Raw genomic sequence first — 12,363 nt, 5'->3', positions numbered from 1 at the left:
CAGTGTTTTGCTGGTTCTTACTGCCTTTATTTTGCCTGTATGTGCTGTGGTTTGAAGATTTACTTACAACCAAATTCCTTGTATTTTATGCTGTGCTGCAGACCCTTACTCACAGAAATTCTTAGAACAATATATATGATTTAACATTCTTTCCTTTCCTATAAAATTATGTTTATAAATCTGATAGCTGTTTCTGTTTTCTGCTGCATTAAACATAAAGTCAAATCTGATAGAAAAAGTAATACAGTAAGTCAAATATTGCCAAGATATCTTCATTAATTTCACTGCTGCAGACAAGAGAGCAGGCTAGTGAAAATTTCGGGGAGAGAGGAAAAAATTATGTTTGCCAACCTTGTATTGAAAGTGTGTATTTGATTTAATTTTTAAATAACCTGTTTTCTTGTGCACTTTAAAGGTTCTAAAAATCAGAAACATGTCTTAAGACCAGAGTCTCTTGAAGGAACAGAGGAAGAGGATCCAGTTACAGCTCTGGAGTGGGACCCTTTGTCAACTGATTACCTTCTTGTTGCTAATTTACATAATGGTATTCGACTAGTTGATTCTGAATCTCTGTCCTGTATCACAACTTTTAGTTTTCCCAGTGCAGCAGCATCTGTTCAGTGTTTAGCCTGGGTTTCTAGTGCACCTGGAATGTTTATAACTGGAGGTAAGGCTTTATATCCTGATTTATACAAAGATAACAAATACAGGACTGAGTCTTCCAAGTTTGATTTTTCTGTTTCATAATATTTTTACAAGTAGAAGAACACATGAATTGTACATAAAAAAGACCATAACACAAAGCCAGAAAATAATAAAACTACACTTAGCAGTATTTTCATGTTTTAAAAATATTAGCTACATAAATAGGTGACTTTCTACAATTTTTTATGCTAAATAATATTTTCCTCATGCATGCTTTAGCAAAAAATACATTAATTACTTTGGGAATAGGAATAAAACTGCATTGTACTAATTGATGTCACTTCAAAGATTTAAAAAATTAAAAGAAGAAAAGGATCTTATTCCTGCCTCTTTTCTACACCATTGACATTATGGCTCAGGTTGAACTAATGAATAAAGAAATTAAGACTGGCAGAATATTTTATAAAAAGAGAGGTAGAATTTATCTGTGTTTAAATAGCTAATGTTAATAATGATTGTTGTTAATAGTGATATGGCCATGATGGAGGATAAATAGGATGCCATGGATGTTACACTAGATGATCTCCAGAGGTTCCCTCCAGCCTTAACTATTCTATGATTCTGTGGAGTTAATGGTGCCTGCTTAAAAATTATTCTTAGGACTTGAAGTTTAATTCACTGCTGTTTTTTGTATAAATCAGTCCTCAAACCACATGCCTCTGTGTTTTGTTTTCTTAAACCTCAGATTCTCAGGTTGGTGTGTTACGTGTTTGGAATGTTTCACGTACAACACCTATAGATAATTTTAAACTGAAGCAAACTGGTTTCCATGGCTTGCATGTGCTAAGTTCTCCTCCGAAAAAAAAGTGTAAGTGAAATTTTGATTGTTTTTCATTGTGATGGCTGCAACTTAAGAAAATCTTATTTATGAGTCCAGGTCAATCTCTCTAGCATTGGTCAGCTATTTACTTCTTAATTAAAGTACCTTCTGCTGCTAGTGGATTAGACAAATACATAAAGGATCAAGTAATTTATAAGGTCCTTCTTTATTAGGCCAGGCTTCATACAGGAATTCTCATTTTTCTTTTGTTTTGAATCTCATTAGAATACAAGCATTTTACTCTTTATAATTTCTCTTATTACACTTTAATAAGAAATAATCTTCTCTCTTTGTCTTTTGCTTTATATTATTAAGCATGTTCATCACAGTATCCTACTAAAAATCGACATACATCTTCAACAAGTGAGGCTGTTCCTCCTCCAACTTTAACCCAAAACCAAGCATTTTCTCTTCCTCCTGGTCATACCGTCTGTTGCTTCATGGATGGTGGAGTGGGGCTTTATGACATGGGAGCCAAAAAGTGGGATTTCCTTAGAGATTTGGTATGGTTCATCTCTGTCTTTGAATAGAGATTTTATTTGGCTTATGCACTTTCTTCTAACAGCAAAAAACTGGAGAATGAAATATTTACAGTACTGTAGAGCAGTTTCTATTGTTAAAAAGAGCCCAAATTTCTAGGAAACAAAATGAAGTTCTGAAGTTTAAAGTAATCTTTTATTGGAAATTACTGAATTCTGTTGGAAGTATTCTGAAAATTTTTTTTTAAACCTGAAATAAAGATTTACAGACTTGTTTTTAGTTTTTTTTAAATTATTTTTAACTGAATTTTTAGTTTGATGGCCTTCTCAGAAATTTTCTCTGATGGGTTTTCTGAAATTCAGAATAAAAGTTTCAGTTTAATCAGAGAGCCATATGGTGAATGCACTCAGTTTAACATTACAAAGACTGAATTATTAAATTTACTTTGAAGCTGAAATTCAGAAATAGGTTTAACATATACCAGATGACCCTTTTCTTCACCAGGCTTTAGATTATTGAGGTTCTTGAGGATATTTTTCTTTTTCTCTTTCCAAGTTCCCTTTTCACTGACAAAAAACCCCCAACAAACAAAACCCAAATAATTTTCAGCTGTACTCCCATATGCATTTGAATAGAGGCTGCTGGTTGGTTTTCTCTTTCCATTTTTATTGGGTATGGTCCTATAAAGCAACTGAGGCTTAAAAAGATTTCTTACACAAGAATACTTGTGTTTCATATATCTATCAACTTAAATTCTACAAATGCATGTCTTGGAAAACAACCAGTTGATACATTAAACTCTAATAGATTGATGTTTAAACTGCAATAGAGCATAGACTGTATCTAAAAACACAGAATATTCAGTGGGGTACTAGACAACTTATAGAACATGTTCAACATATAGAGCTTTATTTTTTCAGTCAGGTACTTTTTACCAAAAGGGAAAAACTGTCCCTGTGTTAAAAAATTAAGTGTTTTTTTTTTTTTTTTTGCTTTGTTTTTTAATTCAATTTTTTAGCAACACAGTTCCAACATAAAATGCTAACAAGTTCCTGGCATTGTGTACCCTGTGGTTTTAGGAAAGATTTTTTTTTTTTTATTTTAATAATAATCTATGAAAAAGCATGTTATAGTCCAAATTATTTTATGCCTTTTAATTTTGACTGACAATTAAATTAAATACTATGTATTTTGATCTAGAGTTGGACTTATGAAGAAAATCAAATGTAATAAAAATGGATTAAATATTTGTTTCATTTAAGGGACATATTGAGACCATCTTTGATTGCAAATTCAAACCTGATAACCCTGATCTTCTTGCTACAGCTTCATTTGATGGCACAATAAAAGTTTGGGACATAAATACTTTATCAGCGGTTTATACATCTCCTGGTAATGAGGGGGTTATTTATTCCATTTCTTGGGCTCCAGGTAAGAATATTTTGCTGTGTATCTAAATGTTCTTTGAATTAGCATTGACTGCAGAATTTGTCATATAAAAGTATTAGTTTTATAGAGCATCTTCTAAGTTTTAAACAAAACTTAATTATCTGTGAAACCAGCAGAATTCAATGCTTCAGACCTTGTTGAAGCTTACCCTTCTGAGTAATGCTCCTAGTATTTCATACTCAGAATGGAGAGAGGAACAACTCCAGAACATTTCTAACATGGTATTATACAAGTGACAAAATGTCTTGCTTTGCATGAGAAGCAGCATTTAAAGGAATTCAGATTATATTTTATGCTGAAATAGTGGAACATATATGTATTTAGCTCTTTTTCTTCTTTCTTTGTGTAGGAGTCTAATCACTGAAGAACTCTGCTTTAACCTTATTAGAATAGGAAGTGTTTTTTCTGCAAAGCATCTACTTTTTCTTAGACAAATCACTGGACTCACTGGGAAATTTTGTTTACAAAGTTGTTCTGTAACCCTCTTTGGTATACCTGAAAATACACTTCTGACAGATGTTAATAGTTGACAATAAGTTTACTTCCCTGTTGTGTTTTATTTCATTGGACAGCAGATGTATTTTTAAAAAATCTAAATAATTCATCTCTCTGTTCTCACCTGCACTTTTAAACTCTTAAGAAATAATAGCTGACAGAAGAAAGATATTGTGGTGGGAAGCTTAATGTAGTCTGCATATGTGAAATAAATTTGCACTTTTTATTTTCAGAGAGTCTCTTGCAACTTATATTCCTCTTCACAAGTAATTTGTCTTGCTATATGGAAATCATAGCAATATGAAATACAGTGCTTATGCTTGGTTATTTAATTTTGAAGTTTAAATTCAATTTGTAGTTGTATCTCACACTGAATGAATGTTTGTTGCAGGTGGGGTGTGGGTTTGTTGCTTTTGGTTTTTGGGGTTTTTTTTGTTTGTTTGTTTTGTAAAGAAAAACAAAGTAATTTGGAAGTACATGCTTCAGCTTTGTTCTTTAGCACCCTGTCCAAAAGCTCCTGTTCCTCCCAGCCAGAACTTTTGGTGCTTCTTGCACCTTACTCCCAAACAGTTCCTATCTGCCTTGTACTTTGTTCTTAATATATAGTCTAATGCATGCCACCATTTGTTTGGTCTCAGACCTTTGAAAAAAGTGATTGCTCCTTTTTCTTTCTTCTCCCCCATCATTCTCCTCCTACCTGAGTTTATTCCCATTTTATATATTTACGTTGCTAGACTCCTCCTGCACAGATTGTCTTTTCTGCCTCTGAAGCTTGGAATAAAAGAACAGTCAAAACTTTCCTATAAATCTGCTATTTAATGCAAAACATAGCTATATTGGGATAGAGAGTCACTGTGGTGAGGAGAATTTGGTGGCTTTTGGATTAGACCTGAATTGAATTTTATGGTTCTCACTGTAGAGTTTTTTACTCAGATTTTCCACCCTGTAGAGTGTGGTTACAGATTCAGGTACATTCTTGATGGTCTTAGGTACAGCAGTGGTGAAAGATAAAGGAAAAAAAATACTGTGAGGTGTTCTCTCTAATTTTTATGATTTGCCTTTATATGTAGGGAACTCTAAAGGAAAATGCTCTAGTTGCTACAACTTTAAGCTTGGAACACTAAGGTTACCTCTCTTTCATTTTGAGTCATATGCATCATGATCATTAATTTCTTACATGCAAGACTTTTAGCAGGCATTAAGACACTTTTTACGGGAATACAATTTTTATTTGACCATTCCTCAAAGCAGGAATGTAGAAAAACAGGTCAGGCTTTCACTGAAATTGATGTTTGTGACTTAGTAGCAAATGCTGGCCTTAAACTATGGAAAACTCATGTTCATGTACCATGGATGTCTTATGTTCATATTACATTTCTTCAATTTAAAGTAGAACCACTGTCAAACAATATTGTGATTTTATAATTATTGTAATATTTTACAAACATCTCTCTTTAAAGGAAATTTGAACTGCATAGCGGGTGGAACATCCAGAAATGGTGGCTTTATCTGGGATGTTCGAAAAGGCAAAATGATAACCAGATTCAGTGAGGTAAAATGAGATTGCTACTTTTTTTGTCTATATGAAATGTAAGTTAGTCATTCCCTCTAGTGTCCATAAATAGAGATGGCCAAAGTACATATATTTTTGAAAGGTGCTATAGTATAAAAATCTATGGAGTTATGTTGATGCCAGTTTACATGTGTGGCAGAAGTATTTTTACTTCCTCAGACTGGATTTGTGATATGAGACTGGTGAAGCATCAGATGGACTCCGTTATCTTAAAATTGGTCTTGTAGGGATACCTGGAAAAAGCATTGCTGATTCCTTAACTGTGTAAACATATATGGACATACAGACTCAGCATCAAAATGAAGACTGTCTTCTGTATTTTCAAACATAAGGGCGAGAAAAAGCTTTCAGTACCTGATGTCTAGATCAATAAAGCTTCATTTTGCAGCACATTAAACAGTATGACTCATTTAGTGGCTTGCCTTGTATTACCTGAAATTTATCCAGGCATTTTTATGTCCTGAAATAGTAACATAATTTTTATTGGCAGAAGGAGTTGTGTAATACTATGCTGTAGTATTTTACACTATTTTGTGTATTCCCCGTATATAGCTGTGAACTTCAGATTATACAGACATAATCATTTAAGTATAAGATCTGCATCAATGTACAGGGAATGATCTTTAAGAAGAGAGGTGGGGGAGTGAGGAGAGGCACAAGCAGAAAACAAATATACCTACCTTCAGGAGTTCTGGCCTTCTAATACTGATATTAACATTTGTGCTACTAAATACTTTTCTGTAATACTGGTCCTAATACACGTCCCAATTAAGTTTTCTCATATCACAATTTTTCATGCCCATATACTTCATTATTCCAACAAATAACTAACCTTTATTCAGAATCACTGAATGATTAACACTGGAAGGGACAACAGGGAGTCATCAGGTCCAACCTCCCTGCTCAAGCATAGTCATCCTAGACTACTTTGCATGGGACTGCATCCAGATGGTTCTGGAATATCTCCAGAGAGGGAGATTCCCCAGCCTCTCAGGACAATCTGTTCCAGTGCGTGGTCACTTATACAATACAGAAGTTCTTTTTCATATTCATTTGGAACTTCCTGTGCATGAGTTTCTGCCCATTGCCTCTTGCTTGGCACCACTGAGCAGAGCCTGGCTCCATCCTCTTGGCACACTCCCATCAGATACTGACAGACATTGATGATCACCTCTCAGCTGTGACTTCTCAAGACTGAATAGGCCCAGCTCTCTCAGTCTTTTCTTGTAAGAAAAATAATTTTTGTTGACTCCTATTGGACTCTCTCGACAAGTTCCATATCTCTCTTGTACTGAGGAGGACAAAACTGGGCACAATACTCCAGTTATTCCTCACCAGGGCAGAGTAGAAGAGTAGGATCACCTCTGTTGCCCTGCTGAATGCTCTTCCTAATGCATCCCAGGACACCATTGGCCTCTTGGCCACAAGGTCACACTGCTGGCTCATGGACAGCTTGGTGTCCACCAGAACTCCTAGGACCTTCTCCACAGAGAAAGAATAAACTCATGTATCAGCACAGGCTGGGGCTAATACACTGGAAAGCAGCTCTGTGGAGAAGGTCTGGACCCTGCATTTGCCTTTGCTGAATTTCAGCTGGTTCCTCTCTGCCCATCTCTCCAACCTGCCAAGGTTCCCTCTGAAGGGCTACACAGCACTCTGGGGTATTGGCCACTCCTCCCAGCTTTCTGTCATCACTCAGCTTGCTGAGGAAGCATCTCCCCCTTCATCAAGTCATTGATGAGCAAGCTAAACAATTCGGGGACTGATATTGAATCTTGAGGGCCACCACTGGTGACAGGCCTCCAACTAGACCCTGTGCCACTGATTACAACCCTCTGGGATCTGCTGTTCAGCTGGTCCTCAATCCACCTCACTCTCCACTCACCCAGTCCACACTTCCTGAGTTTGACTATGAGGACTTTGTGACAGTGTTGAAATTCTTGCTGAAGTCAAGGTGGGCAATATGCACTGCTCTCCCCTCATCATCCATTGAGGTGAGGCTAATTGGCTATTAGTTCCCTGGGTCTTCTTTCTTTTTGAAGACTGGAGTGACATTTGCTTTCTTACAGTACTCACCTCAGACACCTCTCCTGATTACCACAGTCTTTCAAAGATGACCATGGGCAGCCTCACTGTGGTGGTACTCTTCCAGTATTTGTGGGTGCATCCTGTCAGGGCCCATGGACCTCTGGATGTCAAATTTGTCTGTGTGTTCTCTAACCAAGATCATCTTGATTAAGGGAAAGTCTTCCTTCCAGCATTCTTCTGTGCTGGTCCCTTGAGTCAGAGATTCCTGAGAGCTGGTTCTGTCAGTGAAGACTGTTGTAAAGAAGTGTTCAATAACTCTGCCTTTTCTTCATCCTCTGCTACCAGGGTCCCCCCTCCATTTATTAATGGGCCTACATTATCCTTGGTTTTCCTTTTGTTATTAATGGAGTTGAAGAAGCACTACTTGTTGTCCTTGACACCCTTGGCCAGATTTAATTCCAGATGAGCCTTTGTCTTCCTTATCTCATTTCTACTTATTCTGCCAACCTCTCTGTACTAATTCCAAGTGGCCTGACCCTGCTTCTATATCCTGTGCTTTTCCTACATGCGCTTAAGTAATGACAAAAGTTCCTTGGTCATCCATGAAGATCTCTTGCCCCCTTTCCCCAATTTCTTGCTCATCGGGGTGCATTGTTGTTGAGCCTGAAGGAAGTGATCCTTGAATATCAACTGTTTCTCTTTGACCCTTTTTCCTTGCAAGGTGTGTTCCCATGGAACTGTTCAAAGAAAATCCCTGAAGAGACTAAAGGTAGCTCTGCTGAAGTCCATGATTGTATCTGACTTGCTGCCCTGCTTCCACCTTGCCTGATACTGAACTCCACAGTCTCAATGGTCACTACAGCCAAGATTGCCCCCAACCTTCACATCTCCCACAAGGCTTTCCCTGTTTGTTAGTAAAAGATTCAAGCAGCACATGATTCCTTGTGGAATCATACACTACCTGTGACAGGAAGTTGTCATTTTCCAGGAACCTCTTGGGCTGTTTGTGCTTCACTGTGTTGATTCTCCAGCAGATGTGAGGGTAGATAAAGTGCCCCGCAAGAACTAGTGCCTGTGACTTTGGGGTGCTTCTAGCTGGCTGTAGAAGGCTTCATCCACTTCTTTTTACCTATTAGGCAACCTATAGAAAACACCTACAACAGTCTTTTATGCAAACCATAAGCTCTCGACTTGCCCATCATCCACCTCAAGACAGAGCTTGATACATCCTAAGTGTTGCCTCACCCAGAGGGAAATTCCACCCATGTGACTTCCTGGCCTGTCTTTCCTAAGCATTGTGTAGCCTTTTTTGGCAACATTCCAGTAATGACAGTTATCCCACTGTGTCTCTGTAACCACAGTGCAGTCAAAGTCTGCACACAGATCTCTAGTTCATCCAGTTTGTTCCCCATACTGCATGTGTTGGGGTACAGGCACCTAATAGAAGTATTTGATTCTCTCCACATCCCAGTGGAGGTGCAAAGGGTCCCATAGTCCTGTCTAGTGATTATGTCTTTGGCTGCTTGTGCTTGCTCCAGGTACTGCCTCTTCAGCCTCCTAATGCTACTAGAGTGGTTCCTATTGTTCTCTCCATCCCTACACATTCTCTCTGGCAAGCCTGGCCCTGGTCTCTTTCCAAACTAGTTTAAAACTCTCTCAGGGAGCGCTATGAACTCCTGAGCTACAATCCTTTTTCTCTTTGGAGACAACTGGACCCCATTTTTTGCCAGCAGGCTTGGTGTTGTATAAACTGACCCGTGATCAAAACTCCCAAAACTGTGCTGGTAACACCAGCATCAAGTCCAGTTGTTCATCTGCATGATCTTCCTGTTTCTTGCCACATCATTTCCTGCAACTGGCAGGACAGAAGAGAACACGACTTGTGCTTCACATCCCTTGAGCAGTCATCCCAAGGCCCAAAGGTCCCTCTTGATTGTCCACAGTGTTGTTTATTTAAACTTCAGGTTTATATAGTTATGTATTCCTCATTCTTCAGGTTTTGTCTCTTAGATCCTGGAGGCTATAGCAGTTTTAATACTTATCTTCACAGTCCCAATGTTTTGAACTTGGACTCTCAAACATCAGGTACTCATTATAATGTGGTTTTGTACAGTATACTGTACTGGGAGAAAAGGGCTGAAGCCCACAGGAGAATAAAGTAAAAAAGATGAGTCAACAGATGAGAGAAAAAGGGGTGAATTATTTCTTATTGATAGGTATTTTGCATTTTTTGAAGCATGGAAAGAATGGAATCTTCTGCATTGCCTGGAGTCATAAAGATTCCAAAAGAATAGCAACCTGCAGCAGTGATGGATTTTGGTGAGTGTTATTGGAAGAAAAAAAATTGATAAATGCACTTCTCAAGTGTCAAAATAAATTTTGACAGTACTCTCAGTAATTAATTTTAAAACTTTTCTTACTGAAGAAAAATTATATTACTCTTCTGTACTTGTTAGGGTATGTTTTTTATGATTTTAAGAAAAAAAATAAAGGAAATGTTTTCAAAAGGAATAGTGTCTAAGACACGCTGATAGTGAAACTAAATACTGATTTTTATTTGGACAGGAATATCCTTCTAGATTTCTTATCTCTAGAGGACATTTTTCAAAAGCCATCCAACTTTACTTGTCTTAATTTTAAATTTTTTTTTGTTTTTTTTTTTTGTTTCAACGACTAAAATGTACTGTTTTAGAAGGAAATAACTACAAGTGCACTATCACAGGAGTATAATACCTCATTTCTAAAAATGCATGAATGTCCATTGAAAGCAATTTTGCATATATTTTGTTTCAGTACATTTCAAAAATCCGTCTTCATTTGTTTCCTCTGCTACCTGTGTCATTCCAGCTTGAACATAATGGGCAGAAATTCTAGAAAACTATCAACTTCCTTTTAATTCATAAAGATCTATTTGTGCCTTAAAGCCACGACTACAACTTTGATTCTGGACTATGAGGATATAAGAAAGATGTACCACAGTGAACATTTTTAAAGCCCCTCTGAAGAAACATAGATACTGAAGTCAAGTTAGATGTACAATCAACATCCAGTTAAATGTTGTAATTGAGGGGCTGATATTTTTGGTGGCTGTTTCTCCTATTATTTGTGTATATCTTTTTGATCTCTGGTTTATTTGCACAGAATAAAACTTAATTTTGGACAGACTACCCAGAATGTATTTTTCCTTGTAATATCACATTATAACTGTTTTCAGTATTATTCGAACCATTGATGGCAATGTTCTTCACAAGTACAAACATCCAGCTGCAGTGTTTGGCTGTGATTGGAGTCAAAACAACAAGTAAGTAAAAAGTAATGCAAAAAATTGACAATATTTAGTATTTTAATTGATTACCAGTAAAGTAACACAAAGTTAGCTAGAATGTGATATTCACTGTGATAGTGAACACTGAAATTATCTCTTCCAAAGTAGGATATACCTATAGCAGCTCTCTCTTCCCAGTAGTATATTTCATTGACCACCATGAACTTTCTTAACTTTCAAAGGAGGATCGTTTTATGTTGATCAGAGAAAAAAAAATTACTTAGCTGAATATATAATGGGGGGGAAAAAAGCAGACAAAAAGCAGATATTCAATACCAGGAAAGGGGGGTGTAGATTGGTGTCCTTGTAATGACTACTAAGGTGAAAATGTAGCAGACAACTAAATACATTGTGATTATTGTAAATTTTGTAGATAATTCCTAATAATGACTTGAGAGCTTTTTGTAAAAAAAAAAAAATATACAGTAATTCAATTTAATAATAGTTGTGTATTGGGTGCATAGTCAGACGAGTGCAAATATATTCCCCATGACAACTAATGGATCTTTAACAGGTTTTTTCTGATTTAGTTTTTTTGATTGGATTATTCATAGCTACATCTTGAAGAGATGGAAGAGCAAAAATTTGCTATTAAAAAAAATTGCTAATTGCACATAATATTTTTTTTAATTTTAAAAAAGCATTCATCATCTCTGTGACCAAGGATTTTGCTGCTTTTGTTTTGCAGAGATATGATAGCTACTGGTTGTGAGGATAAAAATGTTCGTGTTTACTACTTGGCAACCAGCTCTGATCAACCACTGAAAGTTTTTACTGGACATACTGCAAAGGTGTTTCATGTACGGTGGTCTCCTCTCAGAGAAGGAATCCTCTGCAGTGGCTCTGATGATGGGTGAGTATTTCTGAATTATTAGAAAACTTAAACCTCAAGCAGGACTATTGGAGAAACTTACATCTTTACTTGTAATGGTATTGCCAATACTTAATAATCTAAATCTCTGCCTTGTTCAGATCCAGGTTTTAGCTTTGCTCTTATCTTTATGTAGTATTTGGGCAGCAGGATCATTACCTAAAACTGTCACAACTGCTGTGGTAGTGCAAGTTTCCATATGCTTTCACAAAAGTAGGATCAATGCCTGATACTGTTACTGCAAGAAATATCACAAGGAGGATACCACATTACATCTGAAGAAACAAGTGCAAGACCTGCTCTTATTTGATATTTTTCAAAAGTATACTTAAGTAGAATCTGTAGAGAATTTTAATGAGTATTGGATACTTCTGTTTTTTGGTTTGGTGCCATTGCTTTTCAGGGAGAACACATCAGTGCATGGTAAGCTGGAGGAAGCATTTTTCTATGATTCTAAGCCACTTCCCTGCAGAGTATACAAGATATTTTTGTAAGAGATATTTTGTAATGTTTGGAGTATTGCCTTTTATTGCTTTCCCATTATCATTCATTAGAGGTTTATGCTTGAAGCAAAATCTATTAGTTTATAGTGTAGTAATTCATGACAGGAGACAACT

General features: G+C 36.6%; 1 protein-coding gene across 7 annotated transcripts in view; it reads left to right on the top strand.

The window, feature by feature from the left end:
* Window positions 1-12,363, top strand: part of WDR17 (WD repeat domain 17) — a 65,826-nt gene that overhangs the window by 26,002 nt on the left and 27,461 nt on the right. For all 7 annotated transcript variants that reach the window (XM_053939881.1, XM_053939884.1, XM_053939885.1 and 4 more), the window contains 8 exons: window positions 416-667; window positions 1,391-1,513; window positions 1,841-2,028; window positions 3,268-3,436; window positions 5,410-5,501; window positions 9,787-9,869; window positions 10,765-10,851; window positions 11,564-11,728. In XM_053939881.1, the coding sequence (XP_053795856.1) occupies window positions 416-667; window positions 1,391-1,513; window positions 1,841-2,028; window positions 3,268-3,436; window positions 5,410-5,501; window positions 9,787-9,869; window positions 10,765-10,851; window positions 11,564-11,728 (1,159 nt within the window). The remainder of the gene's footprint in view (window positions 1-415; window positions 668-1,390; window positions 1,514-1,840; window positions 2,029-3,267; window positions 3,437-5,409; window positions 5,502-9,786; window positions 9,870-10,764; window positions 10,852-11,563; window positions 11,729-12,363) is intronic.

This window comes from Vidua chalybeata, chromosome 4, assembly GCF_026979565.1.
Source record: "Vidua chalybeata isolate OUT-0048 chromosome 4, bVidCha1 merged haplotype, whole genome shotgun sequence".
NCBI classification, from domain to species: Eukaryota; Metazoa; Chordata; class Aves; order Passeriformes; family Viduidae; genus Vidua; species Vidua chalybeata.
This window is presented reverse-complemented; position numbering and strand designations above follow the sequence as displayed.